The 17,983-nt window shown below is 42.8% G+C and overlaps 1 protein-coding gene across 8 annotated transcripts in view; it reads right to left on the reverse strand.

Moving 5' to 3' along the window:
* The window catches only part of ERC2 (ELKS/RAB6-interacting/CAST family member 2), a 932,553-nt gene that overhangs the window by 155,212 nt on the left and 759,358 nt on the right, over positions 1–17,983 (reverse strand). For all 8 annotated transcript variants that reach the window (XM_059161221.1, XM_059161225.1, XM_059161223.1 and 5 more), the window contains one exon: positions 15,605–15,670. In XM_059161221.1, coding sequence (XP_059017204.1) covers positions 15,644–15,670 — 27 coding nt within the window. In that variant the 3' untranslated portion in view covers positions 15,605–15,643. The remainder of the gene's footprint in view (positions 1–15,604; positions 15,671–17,983) is intronic.

Raw genomic sequence — 17,983 nt, forward strand, 5'->3', positions numbered from 1 at the left:
TGAAGAAGAGTCATGGGACAGTCTGTGTCACAGCCCTCAGAAGGGACCAACCCTGATGGCACCCCGACTTCCAGTTTCCAAACTGTGGAACCATCCATTTCTGTTGTTTAAGCCACCTTGTTACAGCAGCCCTAACAGGATAGTACAGATCCTAGGGTGGAAGGTGCAATCTTGGCAATAATGATGATGTCAGGCAGGGGTTAGAGGGCTTCATGTGCATCGTCCCATCAAATCTGGGAGGTAGGGACTAGAAATGAGGAGGCTAAGGCTTGGAGAGGCTGAGCTGCTCAATCGAGATGACACAGCTAGCACATGGCCATGCTGAATCAACACTTGGGCAGTCTTGAGTCCAGACCCTCTTCTCTCAACCATTAAACAACACAGTCTCAGGTGGAGTGGCCAGAACAACGGACTCACGTCTAATAAGCACTTCCAGTAAGCACAACAGGCACTTTCAGGAACTCCTAACACCACTGTGAGGTAAAAATGAACATTGTCTATGTTTCACAGAGGAGGAAGTAGAAACAATGAGGTTAAAGGACTGACCCAAGGTCACATAGCTCATTGGTAGTGGAGCTGAGGTTTGAGCCAGGTCTGGGAACTCTAGAGAAGCCTAGAGAGCTCATATTTGTTGGGTCTCAGTGGCAGGTATGTGTCCCTTTCCAAATTACCATCTCCTCCCTCCCATGTCTCAGATCCATGCCATCTTTCTGTCTTTCTACCCACCTTGCACATCTTGTGATTCCCTTTTTCTATATCTTAATGCACACACAAGGACATTTTCAGAGAGTTCATTTCTCTTCCCTAACTCTACAAGAGAGCTCTTTTTCTTCTAAGTAGTCCAGAAGATGGCTTCATAGCTATGAAGTCTATGACATTGCTTCAGTCTATGGGTCAAGCTCTGATAATATTCTTAAGTCAATTCCAGGAATTCTCCTGGGCCACACATGTAGAGTGCATCTAGATGCAGAGCAGTGGTTCTTGGCCAAAGGCAATCTTGCCCCCGAGTGGGAACATCTGCAAACGCTAGAGTCCTTTTTGGTTGTCACAGCTGGAGTGCAGGGATGCTACTGGCATCTAGCAAGTAGAGACCAGGGATGCTGCTAAACATCCTACACGGCACAGCTGCACAATAAGGAAGGATTCAGCACCAAATGTCAATACCGCTGGGCTGGAGAAATCCTGACATAGCGTGTGCCCTCCAGAGGCAAATGGCCCATATACAAATTCCAACTCGTTCAACAAATTCAGCTTCCTCGTTTTACAACCAGGGGCAATTTTCTTAACTTTCTAGGGTCCGCTGTTCTTATCTTCAGAAAGAGACAAATAACAGTACTCATCTTACGGGTTTGTTTGGGTCAGGGGAGGGTGCTTGGGTTAGTCCATGATAATGCCCTCAGTCAAGTGACTGGTACAGTGTAAGTGCTCAGGAGAGCCATTCTTTCTATTGCCAAAGCAGGAAGTTAGGTGTCTGTGGGGCTTCCATAGCTCCTGCTCAAATGCGCTATTCTGCAATTTTAGCTGAGATGCGCAGTCTCGTACTTATGTATGCCTGACCCAGGCACTTACCATATGGGGCAAGGTGTGACACAGAAGGAAGTTTGTTTCCAAAGCAAAATCAGGCAGAATAAACAATTTTGGCCATCCCTCTCTAAAACCTTTAAAAGTACTCAGAAATTCCCTTTGGAATCTTCTCAAAGGTTTCCATTTATCTATGTAAGTAGCATTTACGTCACTTTGACAACAGGACAGACACTAAATGGTTTAATGGATTTAATCCTCGAAACATCCCCATGAGATGGGCACTGCCTTTCCTGGCTCTTCGTAAACAAAACCACTTCTGAAGTATCAGGCCCCAAGATCAATCACTGCCTTATTAAGTTTTCATTCAATATTATTGTTTGTTCTACCACATTATGGCTATTGTCTCCTGGTAGGCTCCCCAATACTCAGCACAAGCACAGGAATTTAAGCAGCACAACATCAGGTTTTGGGGGTTAGCACTCCGTAAGCACACTGTTTAACATATACAATACAGGTTTTCCCTGCTATCTGGAAGTTTCTTATGAAAGCTTTCCTAAGCCAAAATGGTATAAAGAAGTAATTACCCTTAATTTTGCAGAAAATTTTTTAGCATTCCCAGACCCCAAAAAATAACCACTCTTAAGCTTTTCTGATACCTTAAGACACATCTTGCAAACAGAGGCACAAAATAAATCAAGACAGATGCTCACAGACCCAAGTCAAAAGTAAGGTGACCTGATATTGGGATGCTGAGTATGGTTCCTGGGGAAGTAGCTGGTGGCTTGCTCTTACTGCACGGGGTACGTGTTGCCCCTATAAGGACTTCCTAAAAAACAAATGCTAAATGCTATTTTTGCTTTTTCTATAAAAGTGAAAATACTTCTTGGATTTCTTTTGGTTAGTGAAAACAGGTAGTAATGTAAGTCTTTTGCGAAAGCAAAGTGGTGAAATGCAAACTTTTGAAAAGTGGGGGATACCTGTATCTATTATATATAATCATGATTTGATTTCCCGACCATGAGTCAGATGACTTACAAACTTTTGGAACTTTACCCACCTGGGTAGAGACTTCCGTATGTGGTTTAAAGAGCTCGGTCGGAACAACCCCATGCTATATATGGTGGCTGGTGTGGTGGTGGATGACGGAACAATGGGGTTCCAGCCTGGGCTCTGCACCTCCCAGATGTGTGACCTCAGAGGTCTCTGGAAAATGGGGCAACCTGAGACCAACATGTTGGGGTTGAAGACTAAGTGGACTTGCACATGGACAAAGGAGATGTTTGATAATGGCTGCTCTCCACCTCTGAACAAATTCTGCCATCGTCATGACTTGGATTCCATGCCTTACTCACTCCCTACTCTGTGGGACCAGTTAACTGACAATGACCCCACACTTCAATGTTGCTGTGTTACTGTCCTATTTCCTTTAGGTCCTTCATGTGTCACCCCTCTCTGCCTCCAGCCCTGGTGTTCAGGGCACATCACACAGCCCTGTATGTCCACCAACTGAATTGTCCATGTTAATCTAATTCTACATGGACTCGATGGCAATACAGACCACACAGTGTGGAGCTGCCCTGTGCTACACTACAGATTTCTTGAGTTCTTCTTATAACTTACCATTGACAGAGACTTAAGAATATGGCTTCCTTGGGTAAAATCACTCAAAGAGAGCAGGAACCTTATTTCTGCTCTTTCCGTTCTATCACACACAGTAGGTACTTACTAAATATACGCTGAACTCATTGCTAAACAGGTGAGCATTAGTTAAGTGCTACCTAATGTGGTATGTGGCATTTTTCCTCCCAGTATCTAGTTTCATTTCTTTTCAAATAATCTGAATAATTTGTAGGCAGGAGCACGGGAGCTTAGTTGCTAATCTCATCAACAAAGAATCATCCATAGAGGAGACATGCCTTTGGCCTTGGTTGTTGGCATTTCAGATGTAATTACATTTTTCACCCTAAAATTTCCCAACAAGATTAAGAGTCACACACAAAGTCTTCTTAACCCTCTGCTCAGAAGTTTGCAAAGGAGTTCTGCCCACTTTTCATGGGGTTTCTGAAAGATGCCAGCTGCTGGCAACCATGAAACATGAAACACAAAGGACCTGTAATCTCCTGGAACACACCCTGCTTACACAATTCCTTGCAAGCCTCTCGAAGAACGTACCACGACCTGCAAGCAGGTACTTGCTTTCCTGCAGGCAAAAAAGATGCAACATGGCCTTTCCCAACAGGCTGTTCCCAAGGTTTCCTTTATCTCTTCTGGATCAGCCAAGATAAGCGAGTGCAAACCTCTAGGAAAAAAAGGCAGCTCTAGCATTTTCTTTGTAATTTCACTTGCTTTATAGTCTCTGTTGGAATGTCTCCTGAAATGTCCTCTCACGGTGGTATTTCTTGTAAGAACTGAAAAGTTTTAAGCTTCTTCATGAATCTGATTCCAGTTGACTACTCACTCCACTAGCTTTTTGGGACTATGAATTGAGGGTTTTTGCATTTGCGGGCACATATTTTTGTTGTTGCCAAGGCTGTTGGCTTGGCCCTAGGAAAATTACATCCAGTCGTTCCAGGCAAGGGACTTTTGGTGTAAAGCATGAAGATCCCAGGGAGACTGGTTCCGTCCACTCCTTTGGTATTGTGTGCTGAGGCCGAGTGATCACAGTGGTCAGACTGGTTCTCAGCACCCAAGCTGATTCAGGATGCATTCATTGAGTAAACATTTAACTCTCTACAACACATAGCAGATATTTGATACATAATTACAGAAATACGGATGCTGCCACACTGTAAGTAGTGATCAGTGAGGAAAATATCAGAGGAGGGGGTGGTGGGGAAAATTAAAAAAAAAAAAAAAAGGCAAAATAAAACAAAAACGAGGGCTAGTATTCACTGAATGCTTACTATGTACCAGCACTGGGCTAGCTAGCATTTTACATCATTGTCTCATTTGATATTCATGAGAACTCCACAAGGGAGGAAAATAAAACCGTATTTTCCCTGTTTTCCAGATGAGGACACTGAGGCTCAGAGAGATTAAATGCGGGCTGCAGGCTATATGGTTGTGTTGGGGCAGATCTGGGACACAGAGCTCCATGTCTGTTCCATGAACTTCTATGTGTGCCAGATGGACAGTTAATTCAATTCAAGGGGAGGAAAAAGAGGAGGAAGATGAGGTGATAGAAGGTATGAACAAAAGGAAAGGAAGAAGTGGTCAATGAAGAAGACTTCTGATGTGGAGGGGGGAAATGGCAGAGCCCTTGCTGGCTAAATTGCTTCCTCTCAGAAGAACAGGCCCACCTTCTCTTCCCCACGGGAGGGCTGGGCAGGGAGCTTGAAGACTGGAGTGGAGATCTGAAAGGGTCTGGGAAGACCTGAAATGAAGAAACCTATTTAATTCTGTTTAGTCTAGTTTTGTTCAAACTTAGTTGAACATACCATGTTTTTATTATAATTTTTGAAAATGGTCTCTTACTGTCCAATGCCATCAATGCTCTAAGGAAAAATTTCGTAGGGAATTGCTACTATGGGGGAAGGAGCTGGTGACTGAGAGCTGACTTTCTTACTTGGTAAAACAGGCACAGTGCTACCTGCCTGCTACCCTCAGAGAGCGGATGAGGGAGTCAGATGGAAATCAGGACGGATGTGGGGGATTTCCTCTAGACTAGGAAGGGAGCTGTGTGAGTGAGAAAGAGGTGGGAAAAGCACTTGGAAAATGTTTCCAGTGATGAGTGGACCAGGCACAAAGCTGCTGGGCCAAAGGACTCCCCTCAGCTGCCCCTGCCTTCTGTCTTTGCTGGGAAAGCAGTGACTGGCCCAGGGGAGATGGAGAGAGCCCATCTTTCCCTGTCCCTGGCCCCTGCCCATGGTGACAGCCTCCTGGTTATATAAAGTTTCCAGAAAACCTCCATGGGTGGAAGATAAGATGCTCACACTCACCCACGAAGCATAGAAACGGCTTACCAAACAGTCTGGCCTCTGCAAACATGTTAGTGCATTCATAATTTTTAAAGATAATAATGTGAAGAAAATTCACCTGGCCCCTCTCAGCCCTGCACCCTCGCAGGCGGTCAGCCATCTTCGCTGAGAGACTGGATTTCCAAGCCCCAAGCCTGTTGTGTAAGGAGGGACAAAGACTGCTCTTTGGCTCTGGAACACTTCCTCATTCTCCCTCATTCCCTTCCACATTCCACGAGCGGGGAAGGACAATGCTTTTCTGTGGCCCATTGTAGTAAATGACCTGTGAGACTGAACCGAACTTCGGATCAGCTGGTGGAGATGCGGTTACCCCAGGTACCCCAGGTAGACTGCACCCCTCGCAGAAGAAAACAGGCAAGCTTCCATTTCCTAGTGTGTCTTTGTCTTGGGACAAAGAGGAGCAACAAGGATTTCCTCTAACGTGACTTCATCATGCTCCCAGGTTGCACCCTGGCGCCAGCAGATACAACTTCAAAAAGTTAGGAAGACCAGAAAGCGACCAACAACAGCAGTAAAAAGCCCAACATGCAGAGCCTGGTCAGAATCCAGTTCCATCAGGCAGCGGCGAGACTCCCTTTTTCCATCACGGAGGGCTTTTGGTCTTCTTTTGTTGTTGAGGGATTTGTATAGAAACTCCTCTCAAATAATGCAGTTACATCAGAGATCAAGGTGCGTTGAAGGAAGAATGGTTGCTGGGGAATCGGCAGGGCTGCTAATTCGGCCACATGCTGACTCAGGGCCACCACACGCATCCGGCTCCTGGGTTGACACGTGAGTGAGGAACAATGAAGCCATATACGCTGCCAAGAACAAATGCGCTGGGAAGTGTTCATGACTCTCACACCCTGCCCCCACTCCTGCAGTGCGCCTACCCCTGCCTGCACAGGTTCTCCCCACAGCCTGGTACAGGGGAGAAATCAAACTTACAGACAGATGTCAGCTGTCTGTATGGAAAGACAGTCATGTGACAATGAGTAAATAACAACAGTTGGCCCAGGGCAGCAGCTAAGAGTGATGGGACCGGTACCTAGTTCAGGTACCAGTTCGGTCAGTGACCGGTTGGGTCAGTGTGCCTGGTGTCCACTCTGGTGCTGGAGTGTTCACCAACCACGTAGGACCGAAGCCTGTGCAAAGTTAGAGTTATCCTCCTCAAGTATACTTTTACATGATCGTATTTGTATATGCATGAAAAGGTACCTAAAAATGATACTTTCTCTCAATGAGGACTTAAATAACTTCTTTCCTGATTCTTCATTAAAAGTTCTAAGTTTTCTACTGTAAACATAAAAATTAAAAATGAGGAAAATGAAGCCATGGCTTTAAGAAGCTCAGATTTTCCAGTGAAAGTGATCTTTGTGATTTTTATTTCAGAGCCTCATTCTGTGTTTCTCTCTGAAGGATGAAGGAATAATGTCTTTCACCATTTGGGCATTTCCTTTTTATTCTGGGTCTAACAGGTTTCTCTGAGAAATGATTTTGCCTCGAACTGATTATAACAGCCTCTCTTCTTCTACATCTTTCTGGAAGCTCTCTTTGCCCCACTTTATGTATACACAGTGACTGAAGCACTAAGGAAATGCTTGGGGACAGGCAGAATCTTGACTACCAACTCAGCCATCACAGGAGGGGCCCAACTCATTTGGGCCCACAGTGGCTGGGTTGAGCCTCAGGCTGTGGAAAGCTCAGGAAGGCTGAAAGAAATGGCAGGGCTCCTCCTTATGCAGATTAAGCCTCTCAGTGATTTTGTCACCATGGAACAGCCCTGTGAGCTGGCTGGTGTGGCCTGGTGTTTGAGAGTATCAGATCTGCATGGGACAGATGGGGGCAGCTTAGACCAGGGTGTGGCAGGATAGAAGTTCTCAGTTGTATGCAATGATTCTTCGCATTTGCCTGACATTTCCTGGAAAATAAGGCTAGAGGGAATGGACATTCCCATCACAAAGTCTCTGATGGACACATTCATGAGGAAGGTATCTTGTAGCCACCCAGGCAAAATGGGTTTCATGAGATCATCTCATAGCCAAGTGGACCAGTACTTCTCTGGCAGGGATCATGTTACCCCAGGGAAGGCATATAGGCAAGAGGCCTGAGGACTGAGTTAAGACCCACTAGACGTGGCCAATACCCTACAGCCAATTGAGTCCTCAATGGCAGAAAAGAAAACAGACATTCTGGTTAATACACTCAGTGGTGGCCATAAATACGCACTCTTGTTCTGAATGTTATTGTCTCATTTTTCCATTTTGTTAGGGCTGTGGAGATGGTTGAAAAGAGATGAGGCTTGGGCCCCTCTCCCTGAACTACCAAGAAAATTCTGGCCCAGCTTTTTACCACCATCTACCAATTGGATAGCTCCCCAAAGTAGGCCTCTGAAAAGTGTCTACCCTGGGTTCCCAAATTTAAGAAAGAGACCTACGAGTCTTCTCAAGTCCACATTTAATATTCCAAGAGAAATCTCTTGTGCTTTCCCTGAAAATACCACTCTGGCCTCGTGTTTGAATGCTGACTCTTGCTGGGAGTTCGGAATCCACGTCCAACATTAAATGGTGCCTTGACCTCATTTAGTGGCTGCATTCTTTAAAAACTCCTTCTACCTTTCTGGTAATAAGGGTGATCCTCTGGAAAAGAGTGTGCACAACATTACAATGTCCCAGATGTAAGACACAATTTATGGGCAGGATTGTCACACATAGTGATGTATGTCCCTCTGGCACCTACTAATATCTGGACTGTGCTAACTGCCATTGGCACCTCTCTCTCTGCTCTTACCCATGGTTGGATTTCCTGATGTCTGCTTGGCTTATTATTTCTCTTTTAGCCTTCAGTTTTCCATAGTCCTCCCACCCATTGATATCTGTGTTTCAGATTAATTTTCGCCAGATGTGAGTGTCTGGACTGCTCCAAGATTTGTTACTCTCCCTCTATGTTCCTAACCTTCTTTGGGCCATTAGTGTAATTTCTCTGACTTTGCTAGTATTCCCAACACCTCCCAAAGTAGTGTCATCTGCAACTTTCTTTCACATGCTCTTCTCTCCCCTTTACAGATCATTAATAAAGAGGTTAAACAAGACCAGACCAGCACCGCACTCTAGAGCAAATGACAACGGGGTGGGAGAGGCCAAAGTGCTCCCTGTGCGCCAGCCCTGGCATAGGAAGGATGTAATGTAATGCAAAAACACTCCACTAGACACCTCCCGCCTCCGGCCCGCGGTCATTTATCACCACTGTTTGTTTACGATTTCTCAGCCAGATTTCAGGTCCTGAGAGTGTGGTCATATCCAAGCCAACACGTACTGCTTTGCCAGGTAACTCTCACAAACTCCAGAAAAACCCACAAGAACTTATTTACTGCATTCGATTTTGCTCAAAAGCTTCTACTCCAGCCCCTGAGTTTCATCATACTTGAGAACAGAAAGAGGTAGACTGAGATATTATTACCCTTCTTTCTCTTCCAAGTCATCAGCTCATAATTGTTTGTCAAATATTTGTTGATTTTTCATGTTATACACTCAATTTTTCTTTGAGCCGAAGGAAATCTTCCTCTAGAAACATGGACTAATCTATAGTCTCCAGCAATCAAAACTTCCTTTGCTATACCAACATGTCATTAAAATCAAAGGTAACTGAAGAGGATTTTTCTGCTTTAAGACCTGCTAGAAAATGTGTAGCTGACTTGGGTAGCTATGATCACAAAAATAGATTTCCCCTTTTGGTTTTCCTTTCTTCTGTCTTTTTTCTTATCCCCTTAATCCACCCATCTCACATTATCAACTACTTTCTTCAGCTGGCTTATAGAGTTTGCACTTCCAAGCCTGGTAATAACAATAGCAATGATATTGTGATGAGGACTGGGCTCTTGCTATGCACCAGACATGGCTAGGTGTCTTACTCACCTCAAGTCATCTAATCCTAACCATAGCCCTGTGAGGTGTACACAGTCTTCCCCAAATAAAGTAACGAAGGGATAGAGGACATTTACCCAAGACCACCTAGCCAAACAGTGCCAAGTCAGGACACAAACCCAGTACAATTTAAATGCAGAGACCACATTATGAGCCACTGTAACACATTGCCACCCAATCTCTCATAGATGAGTGGTTCTCCTTTTCTGAGTTACTGGTCCCATGAGCGTCTGTGGAGAATCATAGGTGTTCTCCTTGGAAGATGTGCACATATCCACAGATGAGTCTGTTAGCCACGTCAAAGGATCTGCAGACTCATAGGGGTTCACGGACACCAGCTTAAGAATCTGTATAGTACTCTAAATTTTTCCAAGGTAGGAAATGTACTTTGTTCACTGCCTCAACACCAGTACTGAGATGGAAGAAATATTTTTTGAATGAATTATTGATTGCAAGGACTTTGGGCAAGACATTCCAGCTGTAGCTCTGTACAACAGCTTTACAACATATCTTCCAGAGTAGCAGAGGAGGAGGAGAAGAAAGGGCGGAGGGGAGAAGAAAGACGGGGAGGAGGAACGAAGAAGAAAGAGAAGGCGAGGGAATAGATAAAGCAAAAACATCTCACTTGGCCCAGGAATGAAGTCTGTACTGGAAAGAGACAGAGTCTTTGTCATGGTCGTTCTGAAACACCTCATAACCACTTCTGGTTATATCTCGTCTAAACTCCTGAAAACAGGTTATTAAAAGTTTCTTCTACCAGAAATAATACACTCAGAATTTTAAGATGGGAATCCAATCCTTAGGAGTAGGCAAATATCCCACAAAATACGCCTTAAGTGACAGAATTCTTGATACCTCAGGGTTTTGGGGGGACTGCAAAAGCCAATGGCATCTTTCCCCCCCATCTGTAGGTCCTTTCATCCTCCTACAACATCGGGAGCTTGGTTTTTCTATAGATCATATACTTCACATTTCTCCCTATTATATGACGGCTGATTTTTCATTGCAGCCTTTGATATTCAAGTTGTCTCCTTGTCTTTGAGAGTTAAGAGGAGCTACACACCCTTGAAGTTGGACTTCAGCTATGCTTTAAACTTAGCAGTCTGCATGTCATTGCAATGAGAGGTCAAAGATTCCCATGTCGATACACAGGCAAATAGAAAAAAGGGAGATCAAAAGTCTGTTTTCCTTTGGCCAGTCTGACTGGACACCTGGGGAAAACAGAAGGGAACAAGACTCGTGCTCAGCCCTCCACCTCCAACAATGGCCTGTCCCAGCTTTGTCACCCAAGGTAGAAATTTGGAGGCAGTCTCAGGCAGTCCTTTCTCTTACCCATCTATCAAAGTCTTGCTGGCTTCATTTCCTAGTCTTATCTCCAATTTATCCACTTGTCCCCACTGGGCATCATCTTTCCCACTACTCCCCTTTGTCAGCACCATCAATTATCTCGCAAATGATGGAACAACCCTTACCTCTGCTCTTCCTGCCATGACAGTTCAGCCTCTATACCTCAGCCAGGCTCATTTTACAACATAAATTAAATTATGTCATGTTCCTGCATAAGATCCTCTAATTTTCTTCTCATGTTTTCATTTTTCTTAGATTAAAACCCAAACTCTCCACCTTGGCCTAAAAAGGCTTTACATGATCTAGCCCCTTCCCATTTCTTCATCTTCATCTCATCGTTTGAATTTTCTACCCTAGGTTATGGTCTTTATGCTCCATCAGCCCAGAAAGCCCTTTCTCACCCTCTGTCATTTGCATGTCTGCCTGGGACTGCTTCCCAAATACACATTCTGGCCTGAATGCCTACTGACTCTCCTGCTTTCAACGCTTTGCATAAAACTCACTTCCTTGGAGATATGCTTGCTGAAATCCCTTCTGAAGTAGATTAACCAAGTAGGTTCCTCTTGTTAATCTTGAGATCTTCCTGGTTTCCATCAAAGCAACAATCAAAATTTATAAGGTTTCCTCTCCCAGGTCATTCTTTATGGTCTGTTTCCAACAATACTGAAAGATCCACAGCATGGCAACCATGTCGGTCTTACTCATTGCTTTCTTAGTATATAACCAAGAATTTAACCATTTAATGAAAGAATGCATGAATAAATGGAAAATGAATGGATAAATAAATGAATGAAAGAAAATGGCACAAGGATGAGATGAACCTAATCCTCAGCCATAGTCTCCTACCAGAGGAGGATATCCCTGTACAGGAGGTATAAAGAAACTTCCATTTTGCAGAGAAAATGGGACTTCAGCTAAAGAGACTGAAAGGCCAAGGCTCTTTCTGTGACTTCTGTCCCCACCACTGGATTTCTCTTGTCCCAGTACAAGCCTAAAGCCTAGCATTTAGACCTTTCCTACTAAGAGAAAGCAAGGGAGAAATAAGCTTCCCAGCCACAATAAAGTATCTCCTTCCTCATTCTTCTGACAAGAGGCACGACAGGGAGTTCCATTGGCCTCTGAGCACTGCTCCTATGTGTAAGAAAAACCCTTCCTTGTGTCTAAGCACGCTGTGATTCATCCTTGCCCTCCATAACAGCGTCCATGTGCTGCTGGCACAGAACTACAATTCTTCATTTTGAACAGGATGCACCTACAAGCATCATGGCCCTTTGCCAAACTTGTTAATGCCCACAGCTGTATTTTTATGAATCAGGTCCTAAAAATTTGCATATGTTTTCAATCTAAAAAGACTTCTTCCTTTCTAGTGGTTTAAGAAATAAACATGATTTTGTGTTCAATGTCTGCTCCACGAAGAGAGCTCACCGTAAAAGCTTAAACGTTCAAAAGCCTTGGCAGGTGTGGCACTGGATCCCCCAAGGTGCCTAGATTTGGTCCCTCCTTGCTCCACCTCATTGAATGTTCACAGAACAAAGTACCTCTTGGGGGTCTAAGGAAAGCCCTTCCATTCAGTGGAAAGGAAGAGTTATTTGCTGACATAAATGAATGCCACTTCAAGTGGATTTTGATCAAGTGGATTTTATTTTCCTGAAGGAAAATAATGAAGACTTAGGCTGCTTGGTTTTTCTGTTTTGCAAAGCCAGATAGAAAATGCTGGAAGGGCTCCCAGAGCACATTTTCACAATCAAAAGTGGGCGGCGAGAGGACAATGATTGACCACACGTTGCAGGGAAACCCATGAGGGCAACAGCTTAGCTGGAGAATGTGACCCTACAGAGTGTCTGCAAGAAAACCAGAAAAAGAAGGCAAGCCAAAGCTCAATTCTAGGCATGGGGAAGTAGGAGTGGGGATGAGCCAGCGGGGAGTGAAAGTAGAGAGAAGCTGGAAGAACACAGGAATGTATGTTGAATTCAAGCAGCACAACTACGTATTTTGTGTGACCCATGACAAAATAAACGGTGGGGCCCCCATGTCCAAAAAATTATTAAGAACTTGAAGACAAGGACAGCAGAGCATTAGACTGAGAGTGCAGCCCTTCTAAGGCTGGGGTTCTGTGGACTATACAGGTTACACGCTGATAAGGCTGGGCTGGGGGAGATGTTTATGGGGAGAAAGCCTAGCGCTAGGGGCTGTCGAAACTCTTTAGAAAAGAAACTTTCCCCAGTTCATTTTGCTCTCAGAAAACACCATCCTTGAATGATCACAGTAAGACAAATAAATCATGCCTGGGCTAGTGTCTGGAAGTGGCAAAAGAAGGAGGAGCTGTCAGCGTTATTATGTTAATTCCAATTTGTTGTAATTTTTGGAGCCACTTTTCCTAAACTGTGATTCATTTCAGCACCAAAACACCAGATTCAAGTCACAGACTTCTGATGCTATTATGAGCATATTACTGATGGCTAGTAAAATAACTTCTTGTGATGTTTCTTTTATAAGGGCCATAAATCAAAATATTCAAAACAGTTAATTTTTAATGTGCCACTATTATCCATCTTTAGTTATAAATTTAATGTCTCCTTAGGCCCCACAGACTGTAATATGACTCAAAACATGCAACGGCTGTTCAAATACGGAAGGTCCCCAGTATCTCATTATTTAAATCCTTAAGATACGGTTTTAAAAGCCTGCGGATATCTGAGCAAACTTGTTTAAAGGAGTCATAAAGGAAGATAGGTAGTTTTCCTCAGAAGTCTATAAAATTTATTAGAACATATTAAAGTAGGATTATATATGGAATAATTTTCAGAAGACATTTGTTTTCTGGGGTACATGGTGCTTGGGGAAATTCATGGAAGAATAAAGGGGGTAAGGGCTTAACACTGTTGTCTCTATTTGCCTTGAGCAAAGCAGTTTCTCTAGGGGCATTGGCACCAATTCTCCCTGAGGATGACAGCACAGGTCCTATCTTAGAGGATGGCAGGGTGGATATCATGAATCTTGTGAAATAGCAATAAAAATCTTTATTATTCAGGAGGAGACATGAATACAGTCCAGCATCCTAATACTTATGATGGCAGAAGAGTGAGCTTCATGGAAGAAACCCAAGTAGGACCTGCTCTTCTCAAGGTAACCCCCAGACTCTTAGAGACTTCCTCTGCCTCCCCGTCTCTGCATGCTGTAGGCATGTTTCACATACTTACTTTTTAACATTATAAAACCTCCATTTCTTATCTAATGCTACTGTAGATCAAGTGACCTGTGTATTAGCCTTTCTGCATGAATAAAGGTGATGTATCCCTTAAAGCTTTTTCTACATAGGGAGAGAGTCTCCCAGATTGGATCTTAGGGATTTTTCTGGTTTCCCCACCTCTTCACACTGACAAGCTTCCCTCTGGAACCACTCTGCTTTTGGAAGAGTTGGTTCCAGAGTTGTTTTCCTCTTTACCCAGGAAAGGGAGAAGAGAGGAAACAGGTCTCATGTGACTGGGAAGCAGGTTCTACTCACAGCAAAGGGATCTAGGAGGTGTTACATCTTTACTGTGGAGAAAGATGTGTCTGAAAATCAACCCCTGTGTATTCTCCATAGGACCAGAGAAAGCCATTGGTGGCACCTGCAAAGGTTTAACTCAGCAGTGAAATGCACCAATGAAACTATCACTTGTGGGCAAAACCCACCAGTTATTGTTTTAAAATTCACCTGAAGCACCACTATCATGTAATATGAATGCAAGGCTTGGGGAACAGCACACCTGCCAAGTTATCCCACGAAATTGCCACTCTAATCACAGACTTGTGACATTTCATATTTGTTCCAGAAAAAGAAATGCACAACGAGTACTTCTTGACCATAAAAAATGACCATAGCACACAATTGACCACATTCCTTGTTCTGAACAAAATGGCATATACAGTGTCATCAGTTCAACAGCATATTCTATGGAACCAAAGGTACAGTCAACTCTGGGGAGTTTATGACTTGTTAAACAACCTGCTGTGTCCTGGGGAGGTGTGATTTGCAGCAGCAAGTCTTCAGGGCTCAGTGTCCCATTTATAACCTTGTGGTAATTACATGAGCCACTATTCAATCATAATGCAGATAACACAGAAATAAAGAGTGGGTTCTTAATGGGTAAAATATCAGCCTTCAAAGGAGCAAAACCCTCTGAAAAATACGCAATGCATGAAATTTATAGTGCAAACCTCCACAGAAACCCAACTTAAAAAAAAAAAAAGGCAACAGATAGAAGACCACTAATCTGCCAGTACTGATATTTCTATTCTAATGCATATAAAGAAATAGTTACCTATTCACCATTACTATGCCTTGGTCCTTGTGTTTTCTTCAAAACTTTGCCATAGAAGAGATAGTACAATCCATTAAATGGGCTTCTTAGAGATGATAGTTTCAGCTCCACGAAGATACACAGTTTATTTTCCTTATTCCTTGCCAAACATTTGACACAACCAGAAGGACAATGAGAGTCACACCACACTGGCATATCTGGTAAAAGCAAGCTCTTGGCTAAAAACCGCTACTGGAGAATTGTGACAATTTCTGAGTCCACAATCATGCCTTTAAAAAGTGTATATAAATCCTAGCAAAGGCACAGTTTACATCTTAAATAACACAGAAACATCTGAATCGTGCTCAACCCAGCCCCAACACGGCAGAGCAATAATGTGGTTGCGGGGAGGGGGAGTAGGAAGGTGGGGACTCTTGGGGGATGGTCACAGAACACAGAAGCAGACACGGGGCACAGTCACAAACACCAGTGAACACAATTGAGCACACATACAATACAATACGAGAATGCAATTTTTAAAGGAAAAATGATATAAAAGATGGTTTCTCACCCCTCAAAACAAAACTGGAACTTTGGTTTACAGGCCCGGCTATGCCCATATGCCCTCCTCGTCATCCTGTGGCCGGCCCGGGTAGGGAGGTGCACGGAGAGGAGAGGAGGGGAGCACCGGAATGAAAGAAGAGAAGGTTAGTTACACCGTGATGCACTGGAAAGGCACACTGATCTTCACTTAGTTTTTCAATCTTAAAGAGTGAGGGAAAAAAAAATATATAGTAACTTAAGTTCCACATCACTGACTTGTCAAATCCGTAACTGTATTTGGCATCTATGGGAACCCCCACACAAAACATCCCACACGCCCAGCTCTGACTCTGTGTCGAGACTGGATTAGAAGATTAAAATTAGTCTACATTAGCAGATGATTATATTTTTGGAAAGCATGCAGTCTGAATTGCATATGCCTAGGAGTAGATTAAACCTTTTTAGTAAGCAGAGAAGTAATTATAATAATCAAATACCCTTAATTTCTCTTAAGCTTAGAGTATCAATAAAGGCTGAAGAAGAATTAAAAAAAAAAAAAAACTCCATTTACTTGGGTGAAACAAAGTTCTGTGGCATGCAATAATTCACATTGGTTATTTCACAAAGGCTCAAACATGCTGTGATCTTCTGGATTTGTCAGGTTCTATTTTGCTCTCAGCATAAAAAAGGATGTGCGCGCCATGGAATGATTATACATTTGCATGGAATGATTGCAATCAAATAAGTTTCAAAGAGAAGAAAGTAAAACTTTCGATTCAGTAGAATGCTTGTAGAAAGAGAGTTTCTGTTTAACTTAGAATTGTGCTCAACTATGGATAAACTGAAACTTATTTGGTCTGAATTCTTGTTGAAAATGTTTCCAGAATGGCTCTGGCCACTTTCCTCACTTAGTGAAGGGCCAATAAGCAGAGCAATTGAATCTTTGAAGACAGAAGTAAATCTCCCATCCCAAGGTACTGTTCTGAACAAGAATTCTCACTTTTTATTGCAAGGATTGAAACAAAGTGTTGAAGATTGAGTGGTTCACATCCTGATCTCAAGCATAATTTGGGAGCTGTGTCTTTCAATAAATCCCCAATGAACTGGGTTTTGCCATGATTTGCTTCTTTGTTTTGAAAACCAGGAACAGGAAACAAAATAACTTGGATCATTTTCTCATCGTTTGGATTCTCATTGCATAAATTGTTGTAATATTTGTTTGAATCATATAAAAATGCCAGTATTTCACCATGTTTGATCTAGAAAAACAGCAATTTCATACAGTTCAATCGAACCTTGCCAATAGGCTATGGTAATTTTCATCTATTCAAGCATTCAGATCTGTGGTTTTTGAAGTGAGTTTTCATGTAACATGCTTCTTTTTATTTCTGTATATTTTATTTTGCTCACTTGAAAATGTTATTCTGAGAAGAGAGCCAGAGTTTACCAGACGGCCACGAGGGAATCTATGGCCCACGAAGGGTTAACAATCGTCAACTGATTTGAGTCTACCAAGGGATTTGCACAGAGTACAAACTGGACAACTCAGTGTGAATATGCATCAACAGTTTAGATAAGAATATTCTAGCAAAAAATAAAGTACAATTGATCATTTTAGCTGGGTCTTTTCATACATAACTTATCTGTGTCTATTAACCACTATAGAATCTAGCACTTGCTCCTGGCAATAAACTTCTTTTTTCCCTTCATAATTTGAGAAATATGTATTTTTATATTCATTAAACTTCCTCTCAGTTCCTGGAGAAAAGCAAAGTTAATGCCCCTTTTTATGCTAATGAAGAAGGAAAATCTACCGCCTGGGACCCTGGGGCATTCACAAATGGGTTTCCAGAGGTCTTGCCATCCCTTGAAATTCAAAGCAGAATGTTGTGGGTATGTGTGTAGTATATTTCTCTGGATGGAAGCCCTAGCTTTCATTATAAGGTTTTTGACCCCCAAAGTCACTGCCATAGGAAAACTCCAGGTGCAGAGCGAAGCTATGATTTGCTAAAGTCACAAAACAAAATAGGAGGTTTTCCCTAAAATGCAGCCCACAGCCCCTGCTGACCGCTTCTAAATGGCTGTAAAATCACTTTCCATGCAGAGCACTCTATTTCATTTTGCATCTAAAACCCAACAACATATATACATTTAGTTTGTTTCAAATCCACTCACAGAGGGTTTTAAATTTTGAAGAAGAAAGGAAGAAAGGAAAGCCACTGCCACCAAAATCTACTACTATTTTCTTAACAGTGAAATGTGGTCTAATGCAAATGACTTTTAGCAAATTAAATATATTAAAAAGTGGTAATTAATTATGATTGAAACAGACAGGAGTTGTAGGTTGAAAATATACACTGCCAATATCACTACTGTGCCTCGTCCACCATAGGAATAAAAAGGAGCT

The sequence above is a fragment of the Mustela lutreola genome, chromosome 2, assembly GCF_030435805.1.
Source record: "Mustela lutreola isolate mMusLut2 chromosome 2, mMusLut2.pri, whole genome shotgun sequence".
Lineage (NCBI taxonomy): Eukaryota > Metazoa > Chordata > Mammalia > Carnivora > Mustelidae > Mustela > Mustela lutreola.